Below are 25,090 nucleotides of genomic sequence, written 5' to 3'. Positions count from 1 at the left end.
ACAAAAAAAACGAAAACAAAAGGATACAAAGCAGTTCATCGAACAAAATCAGGATATAAATACCATCTTCCTGGCTTCTGAATCTCCGGATAGGTTAAGTTCAGCAAGATCAGGAATGACATGACAGGTCACGCTTGATATTACATTATATTTCTCCAAAGATGGAAATGTTACAGGTGAAAGTTAGTTCTCAAACAGTAATTTAATTGATACATAAAACGGTCGTGCGGCAACAGAGTACATCTCAATCACATAATAGTAAGCCAGCCAAAAAATAAACTTTTTGATGTAGTGTTTCGTCGTGCCGTGAGCTTGCAGAGATGGGCTTCCCCTTAATCAACAATCCTTTTACAGAACAATCCCCTGTTTGTTTACACCATAATTATCACCTTACCAGGTCAGCAGTCAAAATGCCATCCAGGGGTAAGGGTATTATTGGTTACCATGCCATTGCCAGGGTAATCAATATTGTCACTTAATAATAGTACACAAATCAATGATTATGTAGAATCCTTGTGCAACTTGAATCCAAAAACCCGAGGCACATATTTCTGGACTGCCTTTGCAGGTTTGGCAGTAGGATATGTCATCAAATACAGGTGTGGGAATGTGGTGCCAATGTACGAACCATCCATATCTGACGAATAATCAAGGAATTATAATACAACGATATGTTTTGAGAAAGTATATCAGTATGTATAAAAATTGGCAACCTCTAAAATGTAGCCAAGAATTGAGTGACATCAAGAGTGAGAACTGATAAATTTAGATGTTAGCAACCATATGGAGTAAATGTAGCAAAGCTCATTATGAAGTTCTTAGAGTCAGTCAGAAAGGAGAAAAAGAAGCAGCCATATAGCAATTGTTCAAAATATACTATGCTCGACTTTTAAGGAGGACAAACATTTTAAGAAATGTTTCGCCTCACATACTTTTTATAAAGCAATAATAGTTCCACATAACCTACGCTAAATTTAATATTGCAAGAGAAACATTTCCATACCCAAGAGAGAGAATAGCCAGATGCAATCCAGGGTGTGCTCCAAAGATAGTAATAGGAGCAAACATGAGGTACCCGATTACATACGACAATGCACTGAGATACTTCATGGAAAACCTGAACAATTACCAAACTGACACCCCACTAGGGACTAACACAGGCAAAACATGTTACCTTTTTTTATCATTGCAGTCAAATCAGAGAAACTTCCAATTCAACTGAACTATAGGATTGAAAATCCTTGTAACTTATATGGATAGTGAGAAAATGGAGCATCATAAGATGTACACATCCATTCCCTTTGCATTCAGAATTTTATACTATCATTACTATTGAATTGTCATCAAAATCTAGTTAGATTCATACTTTTATTAAATAAAACAGGCTCTGAAAGTGAATATTGAAGATGCTAAAAAGTAAGTCTTATTAGTGAAAGAGTTGATACCTAACAAAGTGGAAAAAGTAATCTCTGCAAAGGTTGAATAAATAGAACTAAAAAAGTGAACTTAAGAGTAACATAGGAATCATTCTTTCTTCCTACCACTATTGAGGTGTCTCCTCAACAACATTCCTTTCACTTCTAAACCTTGTCTTAACTCAAAATTTCACACAACTGGGGGCGTGGGGGGCAACTTAGATTTATGTCAAGTGATTATAAGAGTCTTTAAAATAGCATAGAAAATATCTTATGCATAGGTTGATGAAAAGTCTCAGTCTTCAATAGAGATCTGATGACTAGACCAGTGCACCAAAAAAACAAAACAGAAAAAGAAAGAAAGAAGATGAATCTTAAGTTGATAAAAGCATAGTTATCAGAATCGGATTGGATAGGGTAGAAATTGATAAATCAACCACTAAATCGGTTCAATTTTATTATCAGACCGAATAAGTAACTAAGGGATTAAACTGGCCAACCCAGTAGTTGAACTAGCAAGTTTGGCGACTAGCTGAGTATCTTTTGCAAAGTTACCTAATTATCCTTACTTTTTAGTCATTCTATTCTTTCTCGAAAAAATAATTGTCCTAAATTATTAAATGGAAATGTCTCGTTAATGACATATTTCTCTTTTAAATTTTTTGTGATTCTTAAATTAGTAAATGGATTGCCTTCTATAATTTTATTTAATTTATATTTCTTGCTAATAAACTGTATTTATGTGTTGAAGATATTTAGTTAATAGAATATTGTTGTGCTACTATTTAGAAATTGATCAATATGTTGCTGTGTGATATGAAAAACAATAGAAGACAAAGGATTATACAACAATCCGACCGAGTGAACCAACGATGCACCACCGGTTAAATCAATAACACAGTGACTTGACTTCTATCTCAGTCAATATTCAATTCAATTCTGATAACTATGGATAGAAGACTAGCAAAGCAAGGGATATGATTTTTGTAAAATTTCACAAAACATACCTTCCATTTCCCTAGTCAAGTAAGCCACGAGACTTAAGCCACGAGACTTAAGCCACTCGAGCAAGGAACTTCTTTATTGTTAGGGGATGTTTAGAAGAGGCAAAAGAGTAAAAAGAGCATCCAAATAGAGGTCAATTTTCTGCAAACAACCAGAGAAAAGAATGTATACCTGTAAGCAGGTTCAACGTTCAAATGCTGAAGTGAAACTATTAAGCCATCAGTTTCTCCAAGGAAAAAAGCATCTGTCACTTGATCCAGCTTCTGTGATAGGCTATGGACCCAAAAGGACAAGGTGATATTTTCATGGAACAAGCTACAATTTAGTAATTGCTGTATAATGTGTCTCCAAACACCAACATAGCTTGCAAAAGAAATGGAATGAACAAGCAGGACTTTCATCCTTAAAATACATAGAGAAATTCATATAGTCCTTTGTTATGCAGCAATGACCATCCTAATCTCGAGAACAAAAGAAAGATTTTCTTTTCATGAATCTGAAATTTTCTAAGAACACAGAAGAATTATCTGGGCTCAGTATTTAAGGTCTCCACATTTCAAGTTTGTTAGGATTCATGTGGAATGGATGAAGGAATTTCATGTGGGAAGGGTGAAGGATGATATAGGCAAAATTGTTGATTTTGGGGTTCTAGTCAAAGATTAGAAAAGGACATATTTACTGTAATCAAATATCATCAACAGTGTTTCTACCTTTTGGAGCCCTAAATATTATAGGACCTTGGAAACTAAAGGTTTTCAAAATTAGGTTAATAGTAAGTAGATTGAAAATGAAGAAGAAAAGGGAGAAAATAGAAATAAGATGAAAAGAGAGAAAATTCTAGACTCCTTGTAGCTTTTGGACAATTTTAGGACAGTTTGTCTTTACATCAATGGATCGATGGAGGATAGGGACCACAGAGAAGAAAAGGGTCCTGATACTTTGTTTCTTGAAACAATAAATCATACATACAATATTTAGGAGAGACCTCCATCCAATTTTTTGATAAGTGATGGATAGAACTCCTTAGGAATATCAAAATTCCTAATTTAGATAGATAAAAAGAGACTCAATTATCATAAAAAACCTACCAACCACTGATAATTGTCTTAGAGCATCTAAATTCAAGCCTAATCAAGCTAGAATATAAAAGTCCCAAACCAAAGAAGAAAAAGAAAGAAAATTCTGGCCTGGCTCATAATTTTAGAACAATGTCTTTCAATCAATCAGTTAATGGGAGGGCTGGGAAAGCAAAGAAGAAAAGAGACCTGATTTTTGTTTTCTTGAACCAATGCGACATGCACAATTTAGGAGAGACCTCCATCCAATTTTTTGATATGCGATGGATAGAACTGAGATACTGTCTACCATAAACTAAGAAACAACTAATCAGTTGTCCCAGAGCTACTAAAATCAAGCTTAACCAAGGCTGAATATAAGAGTGCAAAAGGCACATAAATATGAGTGAAATAAATAGCAAAATTTCCTATATATGAGACACATAAATGTCTCAAACATGTGAGCTTAGCTAAACGCTAGGCAGGTACCTCCAGCACCTCTAACTGAAGTAATGGCTTGATCATGTACTTGATCAGCACAAACTCATTATGCTGGAATAAAATTGCTGCTCCTGCACTAAAGTGGCTCCTTGGCTCACAATATTAAAGGTCATATTTTAAATACCATAAAGAACTCTGGTGAGTTTCTTGTAATTAAATTAATTAGATAATACTAAATTTTATATCTGAAATGAGATTTTGCAATTAACGAATAGAATAATTTTACTTAGACATTCTAAACTAATGTCAATTTTCACATACATCCCCTGAACTTTTTTTAGTACAGATACTCTCTAAACTGTTGAAAATTTAACCCATTAGTATCTACGAAAAAGATGAAAAGACAAAAATACCTCTCTACGTTAACATTCCTCTTTTTTTTTTCTAGCCCCCAAGAAAATAAGGGCACAAAGGTAAAAAATATAATCATGTGTGAGTCACGTGACAATTTATGAATGTAAAATATAATAGAAAAACTAACAGAAGAACGATTTTAGAGATTTCCAATAGCTTAGGAAGTCTATATGTACCAAAGAAAAAGTTTAGAGAATATACGTAAAATGAGCAATAATTCGAATGGTCTAAGTGAAATTATCATTTTATGAATTAAAAAATAACTAGATGAGGGCAAGATTTATCTATGCAATGAGCTTATGAAGACAGCCTAAAATTTTCACACTTCCACATTTCTAACTAGCCTCACAACTCCATCATTAAATACTAATAATACTAGAAAGGAGTCTTAGTATCAAATACGACCTTGTCAATAGATACTAATAGTTATACCTGTCCATGAGAATTTGTTGCCTGATCATAAAAAATTAAATTTACCATCATGCATTTTACAATGAAAGAAATTAACTAACTGACGATCTCATTAATGAGAAAGTTAGCATGTAAATCCACAGATAAAATGGATTAACATTTGAAGGATATAACAGCTGATTTACCCTACGGAATAACAGATTAAATATGTTCAGCACTGTATAGAAGGATACTGCTCTGGTACTTGCATCTTGGGAAGTAAAGATCCTCACATTTTGGGCAATAGATCTTTACTGAGCCATTACGGGGAATATCTGATGTACCCACTGGCAAGCATGGTTGTCCCCCACAAAAAACTCGAGGGCAGCGACCAAAATCTGCTCTCTTGTACTTTTCATGCTTAAAAGAAAATTATGGAAACAGAATATAAAGGTAAAAAAACTATAGACAATTCATATGATAAGATAACATTTTGACTTTTGACAGAATTATTTACCATGGCATTGAGACCCTTGCTGGTTAAGATATAACGGGCATGTATAAGGCCATATAGTAATTCTGCCGCAGATTCAATCTCACTATGCTCTTCACCGATCTCACCTAGAAAAGAATGCATGTTTAAAGGTACAAGTTGGACAATATAACAAGTGTAAAAAACAACTGAGTTCAGAGAATCATCACTGACAAGGGTACTTCACAAAACTTAATAACAAACATAGTTATTATTCAAAACTTATAAACTTATGATTGAACAAATGAGACATAAAATGGAAGGTGATAATTATATCACATATACGGGAAATATTTTAAGAGCAAAATTTTCTCAGTGAAAAAAGAATTCAAGCAAAGAGCAAGGATATAAATCAGTGTACCACTCAATGAGTCGTTGTCCAAAATCATGTCCAATGCATAATCATAACAGGCAACTTGACCTTGAAGTCCACATAAATTGAACTCATCTTGTATGTAGTCCTCGTCGACTTCACAAAGGAGCTCATTTCCTCGCAAGCCACAGAACCAAGTAATCCATGAGGAATCATCTTCCTCTGAAGTGCTAAGATCTGTTTCCTCGCTTCCTGTATCAGATATTTCTACACAGACGCACAAGTAAAATTAGAGCGAATACATAATATCAGAGCACTTCAAGAAAAGGAAAAAGTATTCTTTGAAATGCATAGATTTGAAGGGATCAGCAAGAAAAGGAAAAAGAAAATCTAAGACAACAGTACACCGAACTACTTCAGATGCAACTAAATCAGTTGATAACTACAAAAGTATTCTTTTCAACATAAAATTGCATGCTAGTAAGAAGTCAAATTTCCTATAGTATTCATATCATACATCTAAACTCATCTGCAACTATCTCGACAATTCTTGGCCTTTTGTGTATTTCCATCCAAGGAACTTTTACTGAATCACACTGGGATTAAAGTTCTCTATTGACGTCAAAAATGTTAAAACAGAACAGTGAGCTGGACGAGAAGAAATGAGTTCCAGCATAATCAACCACTAGTAGCACTATTTATTAAGCGGGCTTCGGAGATTCATAGTGATATAGACAAGGGTTTCACCTGGAGGAGGCTTGGCATCCTTGCTCTTCTGTAACGCCGATGCCGAGGCAGCAGTCCCTTGCTTCTTACCAGTAGCTACTGACGAAGGAACTCTGGAAGATGCCTTGAGAGGCTCAGCAGAGGCCGCGCTATAGCTAGGGTTAATGTTGGATCTCGTCGCGCCACCGCGGGAAGCGGAACTGGGCTTCAACATCTCCATTCTCTCGGGTATTGCTATCGACTCCTCCACTGGTATAGAACTATAAGTAGGAAAGGAACCTGACCTCGCCCGGTCAGGACGACGAAGGATATGAGAGAGAAGCCAGGGGAAGAGGGCACGCCGATAGAGCCATCCAGTTCAGAGCCCCCTCCGGACCCTAACCCTAACCCTAGCCGCCGAGAGGGAAGGGGGAAGGGGTTGCCGGGGGGTCGTAGTTGGGATCTAAACGAACGGCGGATACTACGAGAAGAGAAACTTTTTAACTCCGTCTATCACCTAATCTCCATCCATAACCCAAAAAAAGGAAAGAAAAGGAAAAAGGATGCCAACTAGGATGATAGTAGCAAACAAGAAAAGCAAAAGAAAAATAATACAGTATGAGAGCATTTACATTTACTTCATTTTATCTCGTTCTCTAATCTAAAAATTTAGGATTAATTTTAATTGCACAAAGGCTTTGTATTATCAATCGAAACATTAAAATTTTATTGGTTGGACTATTATTTTGTCCTATCATACTTAATCAAATTATAGAGGATTGGTTTAGGAACGGAATAGAGAATTTAATGTGGATTAGTACTCTCTAAAAGAGGTCATCATAAGAAAATACTGCAAAATCTTTCTGAAATCAGAACAAAAGGTTAATATTCTACACTGTCAAGATGGCCGAGTTGGTCTAAGGCGCCAGTTTCAGGTACTGGTCCGAAAGGGCATGGGTTCGAATCCCATTCTTGACAAGTAAAAAGAGGCTTTGTTTTTTTTCTGTTTTCGAAAATTATGCAATCTCACCATAACAGTGACTTTGGAGTTTTTTTTTTAAAATATATTTAATATTATTTAATATCGAATCCAAACTATTTATGGTACTAGGTCTCTCTCTCTCTCTACGTATGAGAGATTGTGCCAGCTGACCTGCCAATAGAGTTGATCATCTAGCCTAATTTGCCTATGCTTGGGCCAGCCTAAATTGGGCCTGAGCCTGAATTGGCAATGGGCAGCATCGGCCAAACCTTTGCCTACCCGGCCCAGTTCGGCCCAAAAGCCCAACTGATAGCCTATTGCTCTCTTTCTCTCTATATATATCGACCATAAGATAGTTCTTAAACTATAAAATCAAAAGAAGCCAAGGGCTAAAATGATAAACTAACAACTAATAGAACGGAAGAAAAATTTTCTCTTTCTTCTTTCCATGCCTCACCACCAATTCTTCATAGACACTAGTCGTCATCCTCCTCCGGCACAGTCAATCGGTTGCTTATGCCATCGCTCTAGAGATCGCTCACCTTCGTTTTCACGGTCAAGATGAAGAAGGGGCTTGGGCTTAAGTCGTCGTCTAAGAAGTCTTTTCCAGTGAAAAAGTCCGCCACGGTTGGTAAGCTAATGAGGGTGTTAGGTGCAAATGAGGTTTCAGTTTTTTTAAAGCAAATAGACTCACAAATTTGGAGGGGTTCGCTCTAAATCTCACCCAACCCAACCATTAAGCTGGGTCTAGAGATCATGCCGACGAGTGAGTACTCCTCTAGGAAGGGGGGATCGGTGAACCCACTCCTCGCTTCGGTAGAGGAAAGGCTTGGGGAGGCGAGCGATGGGTTCTTGAGGTAATCAACGTAGTTCTCAAGGATGTTGAAGACGATGTTTGACGACTGCAGTAGTGGTGGCTGTAGAGCACGACGTGGAATGTGTTGTCGTTAGCGTAGCCCGTGGCGACAAGGCGTGGGAGGCGACAATGTCGAGGTTCTTAAGACCAACTCGCCTAATAAGATCAGTGAACCCCTCCCTACTCCGACAGAGGAAAGGCTCGAGGAGGTAGGCGATGGGTTCTTGAAGTAATCAACGAAGTTCTTGACGATGTTGAAGACAACTTCGGATGACTCACAGTAGTGGCCGCTACAAAGCACGACGTGGAGGGCGTTGTCATTAGCGTAGCCTATGGCGATAAGGGATGAGAGGCGACATTGTTAAGGTTCTTGAGGAGGAGCTCTTTGATATGCTTTTCTATACAATACCTACACTCGAGCTCATCATGCCCACAAAGGTAAGAATTAAGCCTAGCCCGCCTAGCTCGCTATCTTATGAGCCTATTGGTGATAATGAGCTAGAGTTTTCTAGCCTTAGCTGGTGAACAGAGTACCAAGCTTGGTTGGCCTAATAGGTCAAGCTCGTCCTGTCCAATGATATAAGAGACGCTAAAAGCACGAGCATTGTTATGAGAGAAATAATAGGGATTGTTAATAAAGGTAGGACCACTCATTGGAGAAGTAAGAGAGAGATGAACAAAGGAAGAAAGAGATTAACAATAGATATCTTTCTCCTTTGGAGAGTCCAGTCTTGTAGCGATTTGCGATCACTTGATGGTGCTATGACATTTGCACAATTCAACTATCAATATTTGAAGCTCTAAGTTTAGAGGTAGGTATGTTAGTGATTCACACAAATGAAGACATCGCATATCTCATTTTTTATGCCACTTAGAGAGCGACTATGTGGACTCCTACAGGAAGTCATAAATAGAGGTGTAGGCTTGTGAGAGAGCAGGTTGGTCGGGCTGAGCTTAAAGGACGGGTAGGGTTTTAGAGGCTAGGTCGGGCATGGTATGGCCGATGGCGATGGCTGAGGATTGAGAGCTAATGGTGGTGACTATTCTCCTAGCTCCGCTCGATCGAAGAGCTCTTCTACAAGGGTTAGCTCCTACACCTCTAGCTCTCCCCGAGGATCTCCATGCTCTGCACCCTCCTCGTCCTCCTCGACCTCCTCATCTTTCGACACCGCCACCTCCTCCTCTTCTCTGCTAAAGATGGTGGTAGTGGTGGGGAAGCATAAGAGGGAGGAGTAGAAAAGACACCAATGGTGGAACCCTATGCCCAAATCAAACCCCAATGAAATAAAATGGCATAACCTTTTTCTTCAATGTACAATCTCTATCAAACCCAATGGTAGGGAGCCTATACCTAAAGGAAAGAATAAGCAAAATTTGTTGAAATAAAACACCGTGGGATGATGTCATATGGTAGTAACCGAGTCCAGTGCCTGACCTGTCCGGCAATGATCCAGAGCAAACCGATGGTGCACGATCTCTAGAGACTGGAGGTGAGCGACGGAGGAGGCCGAGGGCGATCTCTGGAATGAAGAAGAAGAGGAGGCCAGCCATGAAAACCCTCATTCTTCTCTTCTATATTTTGTCCATTTTATTTTTTATTAATCATTCTACGAATATTGCTATAAATAGAAAGGTATAAAAAAATAAACTAGGGGCTATTAGGTCGACGACCTATCAGGCTTACAAGCAACAATATACAACAAACTTATGGGCTTACGAGCGGACGGACGAGCGGGTAGACAGTGTTGGGTTAAGTGTGGGCTTCTAGGTCGAGTTGAGCGGACAAAGAGCTAGCCCATGCCACCCATTGGCAATTCGGGCTCAGACTGAGTTGGGCATGTGCGAGTTGCCATATGATCATAAAGATGCTAAAAATTTTAGTGATTCCAAAGTCGTTGGAACCAGAATACTTTAGCAATTTTAACAACATCGACCTCCTCTTGATTTGCCCTTTATAGGGAAGGATTTTGGTAATTTTTGTAGGTTATAATTTTAGCAGCTAGGCACTCTCTCTCCTATGTGGAGAGTGAGAAACCTAAAACTAAAGGACCTGTTCACTTATGGAAAAAGACCAATTTTAAAATAAGTATTCTAGTTTTAATACTAGAAGAAGAGAGTTAATACTAGTATAAATTATTCTATTATTTAGTTAAATGCTAAAATAAGTGGTAATATTTACATTTGAGATGACATAAAGTTGATATTAAAATATTAAAGCATAGTATATTTATATTGAGAATTGTTGATGTTTTATATACCAAATAACAAAAATATCCTTGAATGAATGTAAATAGTAATAATAATATATAAATTTCTAAAATTATAATATTTTTTACTAGAAATGTAGACTTAAAATATTTTATATATCTACATAAGGACAAATACAAATTTATAAATACGCGGCAATGTGAATATATAACCATGTAGTGAGTAATAGTATAGACATATAGCTATATAGTATGTGACGGTGCAGATATATAACTATGCAGTGCAAGATAATGCTGACATATAGTCATGTGGTGCATGATGCGAATATATAACTATGTAGTGCGTAGCAATGCAATATTTATATAGCTTGAGAACTTCTATCATTGTACTGCATTGCATTATGAATATAATAATATATCTATATGATATAACTACCTTTTAAGATAAAAAAAGAGATGAGAAAAAAAATCTCAACAGTAATTAAAATGATGTATAATTAAATGGTATCTAATCTAAAAACAAAATAATAATTACAAGTTATTATTAAATTATTTTTTAATTGTATAAAATAAGATAAGAAAAAATAATAAATTAATATATCAGAAAAAACTAAGTTGCTGTTTAAAAGACTTTATTAAAAGAAAACTATTTCTATTCCACGTGTGAATAGAAGCTAAATAATTCGAACCCACTGTTAAAGTAATATTACATAGAAAAAGTCTTACTTTGGTACACAGAAACCGTACCACAAGAAATGCTAGTTAGCCTATGTATACAGCAGGTTTGGAATATCACCTCCACTTAGAACAAAATTTACACATCCCAGCTGCCTGTTCACCATTTGAGTTAATAAAACATTCATACAGGAACTGGCTTTGCTCATCAAAGCAGAAAAGAAAGTGAAACGAAAAGAAGAAAAGAACAGATGCTTTGCTAAGGAACTAAAGATCATCCTCTCTTGACAATTTAACCCGACTACCCCGACAATAAAAACCATCTATACTAAGAACAATATCCTTAATAACCAAAGAATCTTATCATGATTGAGAATGTCATCTTCTGGAAAATGTATATTATCTTCTGCTACCAAACTGAACCCCATCTTCCTTATGGTGGTCGAACTTGTAGTCTTCTTTACTTCATCCTCACTTGACTCTCATCTGATCTCCAACTTTCATGCTTCGATGTTTAACAGGAGAATCTCTATTCTCAAAGCTACATGGAAAAAGAATATTAGGGTTAAACTTCTTCGGACAGATTTTCCTTATCTCAGTTGACAGCAATAATAGGTGGGATAATATTTCATTTTCATCCTTGTTTTGAAGTGAACAAAAAGCAAATAGTTCATAAAGTTTTCAAACATCAACACACTACAAATTGTCCTAATCTCATTTCAAGAAATAGAGATTACCTTTGAAAGTCCACATTGGAGCTATAATATAATTTTCCAGGTTTATATTGCTCCAAATACCTAGAGAAAAAGATGAAGAAATGCAAATGTGAAAACATTCAAAAGTTACCTAAAGACACAAGAAGATTACCATATACTGTTGATGGCTTTGGCGTGCATGGTCAAAAAGACACCCGGCTCAATTATTCTATCTACCAGGTTTCTCCGCAGTCTGCATACAGAGGTAACATCTTTCAGTCACTAAGACTTCAATATGTATATCCAAGAATCAGATTTCTCAATGTCAGGTAGTGCTATATGCTTTGATTTCTCTTCTTTAATTCTAGAATGCCTTGCATCCTATGATATTTAAATGCTTCTGTTAGGAGCCCACAATTTATTCTAACATGCACAGCACAGCAGTAACTGCCTCACCAAGAGAAGGAAACTGTGAGTTATCATGCTAAATATTTTCACTAGAGAAGAAGTCATCACGCCTGGTGCACCGCAGAATGGTCAGTGCCACATCAGGGCAATGACGTTTCAATAGAATTTGTGCGATCTTTGGATGTATTTCTGGGTCGGCAAACTATGGAAGAAGATGGCCAGTTCCTGCTGTATAAAATAACTAAAATATGCAGGTTAATCCTAATCAGCATTGGAATTTAAAACAAAGATCCTAAAATACTTGCAATAGTAAATCATACCCCTTGTTATGGCATATACCTGAAAATATATAGCAAAGTTACTGTTAATAAAATGAAAGATTTAAATAACAGTACTAACAAAACTTGTCTATACATCCACTACAAAATACCTTTCAAGGTAGCTAATGGTTCTAATTTCACGTTAATCGGATGCTTGAATAAAAAGATATAATTAAAATAGTGGAGTAAGGTCAGAATGGGGTAAAATGGTAAACATCCAATGTTGCGGCAGTCGTCAGAGGGTGGTGCACGGCCGTAAGATAAGATGGCTGCTGGAGGTAATGGTAGCTATGAGTTGGAGATAGAATTCAGGTTTCTAACTTAGATCTGCTCCTAGAAAAATAAATGACTATGATTAACTTCTACTCCTAGATTATCTTACTCTTACTCTTAAAATAAATTCAAGACTAAAATAATTTCTCAATGTTTAAATGCTTGGATTAATAAACAAAAAAATTCAGTTACTATTATATGGAGATAGGATACAATGAGTTCTACTCGAACTTAACCCTAAAAGATTATACAACTCAAGCTAGGACTTGTCTTAGAGGCCTACATGATTTAATTAAACTTGCATTAATGGCTTACATAAGCATAAATCATTTAAAAGATAAATATGCTCAATCCATCGGAGTCCAATATCCTCATGATATGATTTGATCTGACTCAATTCGCATCATTGCTCATAGTGCTTCTGCTTCTATTCTTTAAAATTTAGTACTTAAGTTAATTAGGCAACCTTACTCTTCTTCAAGTTGTGAGAGGACTTGGAGAACTGATTCTTTTATCCATTCAATTAAAAGGAACAAAATAACTTCACAAAGAGCTGAAGATTTCGTATATGTGCAAATTAATCATTGCCCTCTGTCAAGTCTTCAGATTATTTAAAAGAGGAGAACAAGATGCGGGACATTAGGAGAGATTCTTATGATTCTTTTGATGGTGCAAAAATATTAAAGTTTGTCTATCTCTTAATTAATGAACCGGATTTGAAAACTATGAAGATGAATGACCTACCTTATGTTGCCTCCTTACTTCGTAATGATCGTTAGCTTTTAAACTTCTATGGTACTCAGTTACTTAGAAATATTTTATGGCTTGTATTGATAATTCTTATGGCATTTTAGAATTTGTACACTTACTGATTATCTTTCAATCTCTTATTATCTCTAAATTCTTATGAATACTTCTCATGAATACTTCTGACTACAAACTTTTGTTTTAGATTTATCAGTAAACTACATATATTTAATTTACTTTCAATTTCATTCTGTCATGTCTTATGTTGTGTCCGTGTCCGTATTTCATTGGTTAACAGGAGTGCTATACAAATTACAAATTATCCTATATTTCATGAACGAACCAAGCACATCAAAGTTGATTCTAGAGTAATTAAAATTTAAGTCTTTGGGATTGGGAAAAAAATGACTATAGTCTTTGCTCTTCCATGATCACAGCAACATAGTTCTCTCAAGAACATAGTGCATAGAAGAGTATATTTGATGAGTGAGTACTATTTTCATTCTAGCAGGTTTGACAAAGCCCAGTTTTCTGCTTTTCCATTGTATTTTCAGTCAGGTTTGACAGAGTCTAGTTTTCATTTAAATGTTCCAGCATTCTGGATCAACTGTCAGGTTGATGTTTCTTTCTAAACAGAGAGCCATAGAAACAAACAACACATTTTTGTTTAATAAAATTCTAACCAATTAAACCAGCAGACAGCAACCAGAAGACCACAAACCAGCTGTGAACAGTACATGGATGAGTAAGGAATGAATCAGCAGAAGAAAACACTGTAGAAAAAATTCATAATAGTTCTACAACTGTTCATTAGTTCTTACTCTAATGTTCTAACAAGCTCTTAAAATATAGTGGTATAAATGATGCACAGATGATAACATCATGTACAATTGCATCATGTCCATAAATCAAACAAACAGTAGGAAAACAAGAGCAAGTATATATTACCTGTGGAGCCTCAGATATATGATCATCCAGTATATTCAAGTACCCAATGCCTAGTTAGTCCAAAGGTTGCAGAAAAATCATCGATTAGATATTGCCACTCCCTCTTAATATATAGTGGTATAAATGATGCACAGATGATAACATCATGTACAATTGCATCATATTAAATCAAACAAACAGTAGGAAAAACAAGTGCAAGTAAATATTATCTGTGGAGCCTCAGATATATGACCATCCAGTAGATTCAAGTACCCAATGCCTAGTTAGTCCAAAGGTTGCAGAAAAATCACTGATTAGATATTGCCTTTCCACGTCCGGTCTACTCCAAAGTCGATCAAATAGATAGTATAGCAATTGAAGGCAAATTAAGGAAACATTTGGAAAAATCTATAGGCAACAAAATTTGTTCTAGATAATTATGCCGAAGGGTACTGTTGCTTGTTTAGAAACCACCATATCAGACCATGTAAGTAAAGCACATCAGCGACAGCTCGCAAATTTTGAGGATATCCATTTCTGTTGCCCTCATCTATCTTTAGACAAGAAGAGTGATTGTGAATTTTCATCCTGTAAAGGTGAGATATCAACATCGTCTACTCCAGTGTATTGAAAGGTGGCGCGGATTGCAGATGGTCACTCCACTGACTAACACCTTGGCAGAAGGCAAACACCAAGACGGTGTAGTATTTAAATATATAAAAAATTAAAAATAATTATATATGATATACACTATATTCTAATATAGCTAAAAATTAATACTAAGATTACAAGTAGCTAAAATAGAATCATAACTAATCCTTTTTTTCTCATTTAACAATCACTGAGATTCTAAAAAACCTAGAAAATTGAAAGATCCCCATACTACCCTTTAGTACTACTTCAAATGCATTTACTTATAGTAGGGGTAAAATTGGAAACATAGAAAAAAGCTTGAAAAAGAGAGTAGAGAGTGAGAGATAGCTTAGCATCTCGTCGCCGGAGAGAGAGAGAAAGCCGCAGTGGAAGAGCGAGAAGGGCAAGGGATGCAAATGAGCTTGTGTTGCCGCCACTACTTAGGGCAAAAAAGGAGGATCGAGTGAGAGAGAAGATCGAGGAGATCAATATCATTTTTTTTTTAAGTTTGCTAGAACCTGACCCGTGTCTATCGACCTGACTCGTGTCTAGCGAGCCGTTGGGTACCAAAGTGGCCCGCTTCGAGCATTAATGCGGGCAGGCCGCATTGCTACTTTGCGGGGCGGCTAGCGGCCGCCATTACCGCTTTTCAAAACACTGGTCTACTCTTCCCTCAACATTACTCTGCTTTATTTTAAGATTTGCCAATGGTGCTCAATGAAATGTCTGGGATCATTTGAGTCAAAAGAATCTTCATAACTTTTTGAATAGTCAGACCATGCTTGCTTTACAGCTTCTGACTTTCTTTCAAGTATATGCAAGTTCCATTACACAAGATTAAGAAAGCATGATTGTAAACCTCCACATAACTGATGACAAATACAACAAAGCATGACTTTCAAATGCAGTAGAAACAGATTGAAAATGCAGAATACATCATGAGAATTATCAGAATACTTGACTAATTTCCAAATACTAAAACTCTGCAAATACTTCCAAAAATAAAATATCACTATATTAGTTTCTGTATCAGCAGAATAAACATTTGATATGAGTATAAAGTGATTAGTGACATTATGCATGTTAAGAAAAATTAGATAAAGGAAAACATCCATGAAGGGTTAAAGGGATTAACCTTTTTCTGAGAAATTGTGTTTCTCCATCAACACACCTGACCAAACACCATATCTTCTGTTATTCCTCACAATCAATGAAAATGAAGTAATTAACAAACCCAGAAGCAAAAGACCGAACAACTAGAACTTCAATTTTCAGGTTTAAATGAAACCATGAAGTGGAAGGTGCGTAAAAAAAAAATTATGGGCCCTTCACCAAAAAACATTACAATTAGCCAAACCCATGAATGTTCCTTTGTCAAATTTGTTAGAACTTCAATTCACTTTTATCCAGAAGGAGTGTAACTATGACAGCATAAAGAAAAATAACGAAGTACATAACACACGGTAGAAAATGTAGAAATATAAAAGATAATCGTTCTTCCTCCATGAATCTAATCCAACTAGAATAAAAAGTTTCCTCTTCTTCCTCCATTCCTACACCCTAAAAAACTAAATCTATGACTCCTTGACATATTGTTGAACTAGTTGGGTTTGCTCAAATTGCGATGCTTAAATTGCAAAAATGATTGCCAAAACCATAGCATAGAAACAGTGAGCTTCACATGTATGATGCATAGATAATACCTTATTCACAATGCGATAAGCACGCATACTGACTCTTTGGAAAAATGACAACCAAGAAAATCCTACTTGAGCGGATGAGTGGTAGAAACAAACAACAAGAAAGAGAAACACTTTCATCCATTTTCGTCAAGCATCTCATCAACAAATTAATTAAAGATCAGGATCAGGAAGGATATCAGTTAGATATGAAAGAGCAGAGTAACAAAAAATTAATTACCAGAAAGCAAAAGTAGCTAATTAAGCCAAAACCCCTGCTCCTCTCAACACACAGTAAAAGGTAAAGAAGAAAAGAATATATAGAAAGTGATAATGCAATCGGGCTAACGAACAGGTAGCAAGGAAGGATCGACGTCTAATCAGTTGCTGTTGGAGGGCAGAGTTGATGAGGTGGCAGCAGAGATACTGTTGGCCTTGGAAGTGGGGACGGTGATGGCTTTAGCAGAAGAAGATGTCGTGGGCCTGAAGGCTCTCATGGGGCTGGCGAAGGCCCAACCCCATCCTCGATTGCTACTCCGAACGTGGGGAGTCGCACTGGAGATCCTAGTGCTGCTGCTTTCGAGATCGGCTGTGGTGATGCCAAAACCTCCCAAGAATCCAGCGCACTTCACCCTCCGCTGCTGCTCGTCATCCAAATGGAGGATGATCTTGTTGTGCTTCGCCTCCCGGTGGGATTCCACCCTCCTGAGGGTGCAGTCGCCAAATCCCGTTGACAACCTCTCCAGAAAATCCCCCGAGAAGCTCCGGCTCCCGCAACCCACCGATCTTGATCTGGACACCTTCCTCCCAAACGACGGGCTTTCCGCCTCCGCTCCTCCTCCGTGGTCTCTCTTCGGTGTCTTTGCCTCCAACTTATAAGCTACGGCTGCCTCCAACTGTTGCTGCTCATTCTTGACGTCTCGATCCGGCAGGCCGCCCGAGGAGGACGAGATGGACCTCCTTCTAGTACTGGCGTTGCCATTGTTGTGGGCCGAGGAGGAAGAAGTGGCGGCGGAAAAGGAAGAGGAGAGGTAGAGGAAGGACCAGAAGCTCTTCTTCCTGGGGCTATCGAAGGCAGCGGCATCCGCCATGCCGCCGTCCCCGAGCGGCCTCGGCGCCACCGATTTGCTCCTCTTCAATAAGAGGCTCGCCGAGGAAGAGGTCACACTAGAGGTTGAAAGCGTGCTGCCGCCGGTGGCCTTTTTATTGTGATGGCTGCTGGTGGCGCCGAGGAAGCGGATCTTGCTCCGGCTGGCGACACCATTACCGGAACGAGCTGGGCCGGGGATGGGTGCGTCGGAGCGGAAAGAGTGCGGAGAGGATGGCGAGGAGGAAGGAGGCGGATGAAGGGGGAAGAAGGGGCTGGACTTGGAGGAAGAGACAAGCTTGCCCAGCTTCTCTTGAAGACAGGAGGCACATATTCCGCCGGGGTTGTTCCTGTATGGGTGCTCGCTGCAATGCATCCCTTCCCCAACATCATCCCCACCAATCACCGCCACCCCTTTCTCTCCCATTTCCCCCCTATTCCTCTATTCCTACCTCGCTTAGCGGTTTGTGTCTTAATTTTTTTTTTTTTTTGCCTAACTCCTTCTTCTTCTTCTTCTTCTTCTTCTTCTTCTTCTTCTTCTTCTTCTTCAGATCCTAGAAGAGGCAAGAGAAATTATAGATGAACTAAAGAACCAAACCAGAGATGAACGGAGAACTCGGTGAAACGCAAGGGAGATCCAGGAGCTAGAGAGAAGAGAGCAAAGAAGGATAGGTAGTCTTCTTCTCAGTCTTTGTGTGTGCCTGATAGAGAGAGGTCAGAGGAAGCTTGTTTGTTTCTATTCTCTTTTCGCATTTGTTAATTGTAGCTAGCAAAGTTCGAGACAGATAACCACGTGGAGAGCAGGGTCATTTATGCACATTAGGTATGCAAGAACCGTGCGGAATGCAATGGACCATGGAAAAATGTCTCACCCTAACTTAAAGTACAACCGAGCGGACGGAGGGCGTGTATGTTCACCCCTCTTGTTGTTTCCCAGACCCAGCAGATGCATTGACATTTGTCACGGATGCCTCTTCGTAGACCCACTCAGCATCAGCGATAGCTATACATGATTGCAGTCGGTGTGTATGTGCACTCTTCTTCTATTGTTCTTTCCAAGCAGATGCATTAACATTTTACACCGATGTCTCTTCTTCGTACACTCGCTGACCGATACCTATGCATGAATGCATTCTAATTCTATTTTAGAATTTCTACGAGACAGTAGGTCTTTTTGACCGAAATAGACATCATTTAAACTTTATTTACTGAAATAGATTATATATTAAACTTAATATTAAAAGCGGTCTACTTCCCTGATGTTCTAACTAGAATAGAATACAAAACTGTTAAACATTTTACTCAGCCAAAAATAAAATGCTGATCATGCCTATATTTTTTAAGTAAAACGTTAATATAATAAGTACTTTTATTGAAAGAAAAAAAAATGCTGAAAAATTCAGCACTTTACTAGAAATAGAGGATACACATAAAATATTAAATAGTTAAGCATTTAATTATTAAAAATACTAAATTATTTAACATCTTATTAAGACACTGAACTATTTATTTTTGTATATCACAAGTTTTCTAATTGATAGTATATCACATATAATACGTTGCTATGAAAATGAAAAAAATAATATAATGATTTTGTTTGTAGCTTAATTGAACCGCAAACGAAAAATGTAGAGGTAAAAGGATTAAAAAAAAGTTTATAACATCATAACTTTGTGCTTAGTTATTTATTTTAGTCATAAAATATGTCGTTGTAAAGACATAAAAAAAATCTAAAAGTTGGACGTAATTATTCCTCACAGCCAATGACACTCAGAATTGTGAACTGACACTCAGAATTGTGAAAAAAAAAAGACGGTAACTCTTTCAAATTTTGTTTCTAAATTATTTTTTAATTTAATATGATAAAACACAACTCCTTAACGTGTTTTATGTAGAGCTACAATGATATAGATCCATTTTGATATTAAGTTGAAGGTATAATTTATTTGGGTTTATAAGTTTGAAAAGAAGGCTAGTTTGGTCAAAAACTCAGATAATAGAGCATTCATATCAAAGTTTTTTTTTAATTAAAAAGAGGAGTTGCTAACTTTAGCTAAATTTTATAATGCTTCCTAAGAAACCCAGCTACCGAAAGATTAAAAAGAAGGATGCAATCCAAATCTGGCGGACAATCAACCTCATCTGTTACAAAAAATTACTTAATCTATCCCTATGAGCTGCCTAATCAGCAGTAAGATTAGGATCCCTATAGGTATGCACAAAAATATAAAATTAAAAAAGATATCAGTTTTCTACGCTGAACAATAATGTTTCTAATGCACCAAGGAATTTCTTCAGTCTGATTGATTGTAGTGATGACTAACTTAGAGTCACCCTCAAGATTGAATTATCAAGCTGTCTAGAAGCAGCAAAATCCATAGCATATACAAGGGCCAACGCCTTAGCTTTAAGCAATGAGTTACAGTCCACGGTTTGCGCACTAGTAAACATCAGAGAACCCAGGTGATCTCTGGCTATCCGACCCAACCCCGTCTCTTTGGCTGCTGGCTTCAAAAACACCATCCACATTTATTTTAATAATCTCATCCAAAGTTCATAGTAAAAGTTTTATTTGAGGAATTGAGATAGTTCTTAGAAATAAACTTCATTTTATTTGACTTTTAAAATTTAAAATAATGAAAAACACATAGAGGATTAAAAGTACTATCATATAGTGAAAATGGGAGTCCTGTAAATTGTTGAGTATTGTATATGGATAGATTCACCTACCTACATGTATCTCCCCAAATCTTTTTTTCATCGGCGGACCTCACTCCCTCACCTCTTTCCCCTCCTTTAGAGATCCCTCCCATGGCTCTCGGCCTCCCTTAATGACTATTCCCCTCCTTAATGACCACATTGTCCCAAACAGAACCCCCATTCACTATCTTGTTCGATAGCTCGTCATGGACAAACCCTTCAACATTGGTGGCCTTAAGACAACACTCACCAAAACTTGGAGTTTGGAAGCTTGAGTTCACCGATGCTAACCTCTCATATTTTGTTCTCTCATTTGAGATGGAGAGTCTAGTTTAGTGGCTCATAGTCAGGCTACTGAGATTTGTTTGTGTTAGCCCTGTTCCTCCCAAGTGCCTCGGCAGACGAGTAGTGTTTCAACTTCTACGATTTTTTTGGTTCAATTATGTAGTTTATTGCTTAAATATCTCTCTCATTGCATGACGCTTCAACTCGCCTTCAGAGTAGGTGAGTCGGCTTTCTTAGACGCTCATGACACATCCAAATAGTTAAGATTTATCTGGTTGAGAATTAAGGTCGACATCTCTAAACCGTTGATTGTTTCCCTTCTAGTTTTCTTATCAATGAAATCATTAAAGAGATCTCGATGAAGTTCGAACGTCTTTCAAGGACTTGCTCCTTCCGTGGTATAGAGGGGCACAAATTTGCTAAATGCTCCATCGAAGGGAAGTTGATAGTTAAGATTAATTGTGCAAGATTATCCTTGCCACATCCACCTGAAGATAGAATGCCTTCTAGGTTCTAAAGCCTCATTTTTACTACTTGGGCACCTCGCTAGAGTAGTCCATCGATAGGAGACTGCGACTGAGAGGGTCTTCCCTTTCCATAGTAGTTCACTCTCCATCTACTCCAGCCATTCCAGACAGTGAGATCTATCACTCTCAACCCCCATCGAATTGTGGCCAGGCTGACACGTCAAATGCTAAGCTCCTCTTATACCCTCTATTAAATGCCTTGTTGTGGTGCTGAAATCTAATGTTGCTCCGAAGTATGCTTTATATCTAAGCATGTGACAATCTTCATTGTCAAGAGAATCACCCCAACAAATCTCTTAGCCCAGACGAGATGAATGCAATATTCTTTAATAATTTTGGCCTACCATGCAGAATGCTATATGTGTTGAGGTGACCCTATTCTTTTCTAGTGGCATAATGAACTTTGATCTTAACCAAACCTGCATCATTCTTATTCCAAAAAAGGAAGCTCCCTTCACTGTCGGTGACTTTCGATTGATTAGCTTATGCAATACCCTCTATAAGCTTATATCTAAGCTCTTTGCCTCCTAGATCAAGTTGTTCCTTGACAAAACTATTACCAAGTCATAAAATGCCTCCATCTCTAGTCACTAGATCCTTCATAATAATCTCTTGGTGTAAAAGCCGGTTAGCTACCTTAGGAACACACCTAGTCTTCTTGACTCTTTCTTGTTAAAAGCTAATTTATCCAAAATATTTGATACAATCAAATAGAGCTTCACTATGGATTGCTTCAAATTTTTTATTTCCCCAATCAATTATTTAAGTTTATCCCCGCTCGTATTACTACTTCTCTAACAAATAATTTCTTTGTGCCCTCTTGGAGTCTTAGGTAGGTTGCCCATTCTCGCATTACCTCTTTATCCTGAGCTCAAACTTCCTCTCTCTTCTCCTTCGTGAAGATCTCAAACTGCATAGGTATAAAGGCATCAAACTCGGAAGAGGAGTCCCTCCTATTTTGCATATTATATATACAGATGACCTGTTACTATTTGGATAAGCTGGTGTTGGTGAAGCCTCCGAGCCTAAGCAGGATATTAAAGCTTAATGCATGGTTTTGGAGCCAAGCTATAAATTATGAGAAGAGTGTTATCGATTTCAGCAAATGCACTATCTCCTCCCAGTGAATGAAAGAATTTTCCACCCTCAAGGTGAAGGCTTTAACTGATGAAGACCAATAACCGAGGAACTCTCTATTCATCCTGATCGATGGTCTCTGCTTTCAAATTTATTGCTAAGAAAGTTCAAAGTAACTCTTGGGTGGAAGTCTAAGTTTCTCTCCCATGCCAGCAGACTCAACCTGACTATTCTGAGTGCAATTTTAGTTTATTTCATATCAGTTGTACTCTTCCATAAATTGCTCCTCTCAAATCTGAACCGTCTCATGTGGGATTTTTGGTGGGGTTTTGAAACATATCTATCTTAAAGCTTGAAAATCTCTATGTAGACCCAAATGTAATGGTGAACTCAACATTAAATCTCCTTAGGTGACGAATCGTGGCCTGACTAAGCTTAAATGGTGTCGTTTGAAGCACAACACTAGCTTCTGGGCTCTTCCCTTAAGCTAAGACATTATCCTAACTCATCATTTTAGCAGGTCAAGAAAAGGCAAAACTCATCGTGGGTGTGGGTGTGGGTGTGGGTGTCGATCACACAGATTCCTTTGTGGTGGCTCAAGATGGCTTGTGGGAAGCGGATTCTCTATCTCTGTGAGTTAGAATCCTTGGTTTCCTACTTTTGATCTATTGAACATCTCTCTTCCTTTTTATATCTCAAGAATTAATGATCTAACCTCTAACAGAGAATGAAATAAATACTATGTCCATTTTAAATATCCAGATCAATTCGGCCTCCTCGACTGGGCAAGATCGCTTAGTCTGGTCTCTGTCAACATTGGGTGAGTTCTCCCTCAAGTTTGTACTTTCTATCGTAACCAATGATGAATGTTCGAGTTCTTCCTCAAATGACTAAAATTATGGAAAATGGTGGGGGCAACAAAGGTTCCATTTCTAGAGTTAAGATATTATTTTTCGAAATGTCTCTCGGATGCCATCTCGGTCAACTCTAGAATCCATCATCACCTTCCTCATCTGGACAGCTGCTGCCCTATCTGCTCTTTTGAGCCTAAAATATTTCATCATCTGTTATTTGGTTGCCACTTTGCTCTGGCCGGTGTGGTTTGTTAGTCTTCATGGTTCTAGGGTGGCATTTCCGTATCTTATGCTGGAAAAGTGAATATTATATGTTGGTGTTGACTTGGACTAGAAATTTTATGATCTAGTATTCTCCATCTTGTGGTCGCTTTAGAAGTCTGTAATGCTTGGATTTTTAGGTGAGAGATCTTTGCATGTCAAATATGATTCGTATGGCTTCATCTTTGACCATTAGCGCCACGAGCATTCTTAGTCAGCCATCATCATCATGTGCATTAGATCCATTTAGTCCTTCTGAGTGCACTGAAGCCTGAAGATGACTTAATTTGGCAGGTGGATTTTTCTAGGCATGACGGTTTATCTCATGGTGTTGGCATCTTCGTTTGTTCTCATCTTGACAACCTTCTTCTTGGCAAATCAATCTTTTTGGAGCACCGTGAGAGTCTTTGATGGGTGAAGAAGCTCTTGCTCTTTTATGCGGTCTCAAGGAGTTAGTTGCTTCAGCCAAGGAAACTCATGTGGGTTTTCAGTGACAGTCTTAGGGTAGTTAATGCCATTAATGATCATCTGAGTGTTGTTGATTGATCTATAGCATCAATTATATACAAATGTGATCTTGGGTGGATTATCTCTCCCTTTTGCTAAGACATTCTTTTGTGAGTAGCGTAAACAATACATCTGCCCGCACCATAGCCATTGTAGCTTTCTAACAATATATAACTATGTAGTGGGTTGATTCAGCTCATTTTTGAGATGTAACTTGCTCTAAGAACGAATGACCCGTGGGTTTTCTCCTTCAAAAGGAAAAAAAAAGAAAAGAAAAAAGAAATAAATACATGCGTCCCTGAAGGATTATACTCTTTTATTCTTTTGTATTTTCTGAGAAACAACATTACCTTTCATTAATATTATGTTACTTTTGGAGCTCACGCTGGAACAAACCAACACATATTATTGAATTTGCCTTAGGAATTGGGGACCATGCACAGAAAATCTCCACGAATAAATGAACAATGCTGGTGCTAGGTACAATAAAGATGTGCATTATCAATTATCAAACAAGAACCATGCCCCTGAAGTGAGGAAGTCCAATCGATCTTTTCGAAGGCCAGTATAAAACTAATCGTTAACCTTAAACCCTAGGGATAACAGTGACTTTGGATCACAAATACCATTCACCATAAGAAAATCCAGTTAGCCTATGTATACAGCAGGTCCGGAACATCACCTCCACTTGAACAAAATTTACACATCCCAGCTACCTACCTACATGTTCACCATTTGAGTTAATAAAACATTCTTACAGGAACCGGCTTCTTTACTCATCAAAGCAGAGAGAGAGAGAGAGAAGAAAGAAGGGATGCTTCACAAAGAACTAAGATCATCCTCTCTCGACAATTTAATCTGGTCACCCGCCAATAAAAGCCAACTAGACTAAGATTAATGTCCTTGACAACCAAAGAACCTATGGCTCGTCTTTTGCTACAAAATTGAACCCCATCTTCCTTACAGCGGTCGAACTTGTATTCTTTCTTCATCCTCACTTGACTCGTCTGATTTCCCCATTTCATGCTTCGATGTTTAATAGGAGAAAAGGAAGATTAGGGTCAAACTTCTTAGGGTTCAGTTAACATCAATAATAAGGTGAGATAATATTTACTTCTCA

General features: G+C 37.6%; 2 protein-coding genes, 2 long non-coding RNA genes and 1 other non-coding gene across 55 annotated transcripts; 2 read left to right on the top strand and 3 right to left on the bottom strand.

The window, feature by feature from the left end:
* Positions 1 to 116: 116 nt before the first annotated feature.
* LOC140797400 (putative casein kinase II subunit beta-4) lies at positions 117 to 6,888 on the bottom strand. 2 transcript variants are annotated; one of them, XM_073150801.1, is made up of 5 exons: positions 6,313 to 6,888; positions 5,614 to 5,832; positions 5,238 to 5,341; positions 4,975 to 5,140; positions 117 to 637 (listed from the first exon to the last, which is right to left on the bottom strand). In XM_073150801.1, the coding sequence occupies exons 1-5, from the start codon at positions 6,509 to 6,511 to the stop codon at positions 501 to 503; spliced, it is 825 nt and encodes a 274-aa protein (XP_073006902.1). In that variant the 5' UTR covers positions 6,512 to 6,888; the 3' UTR covers positions 117 to 500. The 2 variants fall into 2 exon arrangements, with proteins under 2 accessions (XP_073006902.1, XP_073006903.1); XM_073150802.1 differs by having other exon boundaries at positions 4,975 to 5,131; positions 6,313 to 6,830.
* LOC140797401 (uncharacterized) lies at positions 1,886 to 4,968 on the bottom strand. The gene is made up of 2 exons (XR_012110641.1): positions 2,592 to 4,968; positions 1,886 to 2,493 (listed from the first exon to the last, which is right to left on the bottom strand). It is a non-coding gene; the product is annotated as an uncharacterized lncRNA (long non-coding RNA).
* A 279-nt stretch (positions 6,889 to 7,167) lies between the features above and the next one.
* On the top strand, positions 7,168 to 7,248 carry TRNAL-CAG (transfer RNA leucine (anticodon CAG)). Its single transcript has one exon. It is a non-coding gene; the product is annotated as a tRNA-Leu (tRNA).
* A 3,850-nt stretch (positions 7,249 to 11,098) lies between these two features.
* On the bottom strand, positions 11,099 to 18,186 carry LOC140797522 (uncharacterized). Of its 50 annotated transcripts, XM_073151057.1 has the most exons (8): positions 16,697 to 18,186; positions 16,129 to 16,164; positions 14,382 to 14,431; positions 12,414 to 12,432; positions 12,142 to 12,334; positions 11,858 to 11,938; positions 11,728 to 11,787; positions 11,099 to 11,531 (listed from the first exon to the last, which is right to left on the bottom strand). In XM_073151057.1, exon 1 carries the CDS (start codon positions 18,184 to 18,186, stop codon positions 17,053 to 17,055), a length of 1,134 nt encoding a protein of 377 aa, XP_073007158.1. In that variant the 3' UTR covers positions 11,099 to 11,531; positions 11,728 to 11,787; positions 11,858 to 11,938; positions 12,142 to 12,334; positions 12,414 to 12,432; positions 14,382 to 14,431; positions 16,129 to 16,164; positions 16,697 to 17,052. The 50 variants fall into 50 exon arrangements, 49 of the variants coding, with proteins under 49 accessions (XP_073007158.1, XP_073007131.1, XP_073007134.1 ...); XM_073151030.1 differs by having other exon boundaries at positions 11,858 to 12,334; positions 14,382 to 15,033; XM_073151033.1 differs by having other exon boundaries at positions 11,858 to 12,321; positions 14,382 to 15,033.
* A 182-nt stretch (positions 18,187 to 18,368) lies between these two features.
* On the top strand, positions 18,369 to 18,844 carry LOC140797526 (uncharacterized). The gene is made up of 2 exons (XR_012110678.1): positions 18,369 to 18,473; positions 18,564 to 18,844. It is a non-coding gene; the product is annotated as an uncharacterized lncRNA (long non-coding RNA).
* Positions 18,845 to 25,090: the final 6,246 nt, after the last annotated feature.

Source organism: Typha latifolia, chromosome 11, assembly GCF_019914945.1.
Source record: "Typha latifolia isolate L0001 chromosome 11, TyphaL0001v2, whole genome shotgun sequence".
Classification (NCBI taxonomy): Eukaryota; Viridiplantae; Streptophyta; class Magnoliopsida; order Poales; family Typhaceae; genus Typha; species Typha latifolia.
The sequence above is the reverse complement of the archived record's forward strand: the minus strand, read 5'-3'. Positions and strand labels throughout refer to the sequence as shown.

What these genes read in the sequence shown, in the direction of transcription:
- LOC140797522 (XM_073151012.1), bottom strand. Translation starts at nt 18,186, where the DNA reads ATGGGAGAGAAAGGGGTGGCGGTGATTGGTGGGGATGATGTTGGGGAA.
- LOC140797400 (XM_073150801.1), bottom strand. Translation starts at nt 6,511, where the DNA reads ATGGAGATGTTGAAGCCCAGTTCCGCTTCCCGCGGTGGCGCGACGAGA. An exon ending in GGACAACGACTCATTGAGTG is followed by an intron (nt 5,342 to 5,613) that starts GTACACTGATTT and finishes ATTCTTTTCTAG; the next exon opens with GTGAGATCGGTGAAGAGCAT. An exon ending in AAGATGCAAGTACCAGAGCA is followed by an intron (nt 638 to 4,974) that starts GTATCCTTCTAT and finishes ATTATTCGTCAG; the next exon opens with ATATGGATGGTTCGTACATT.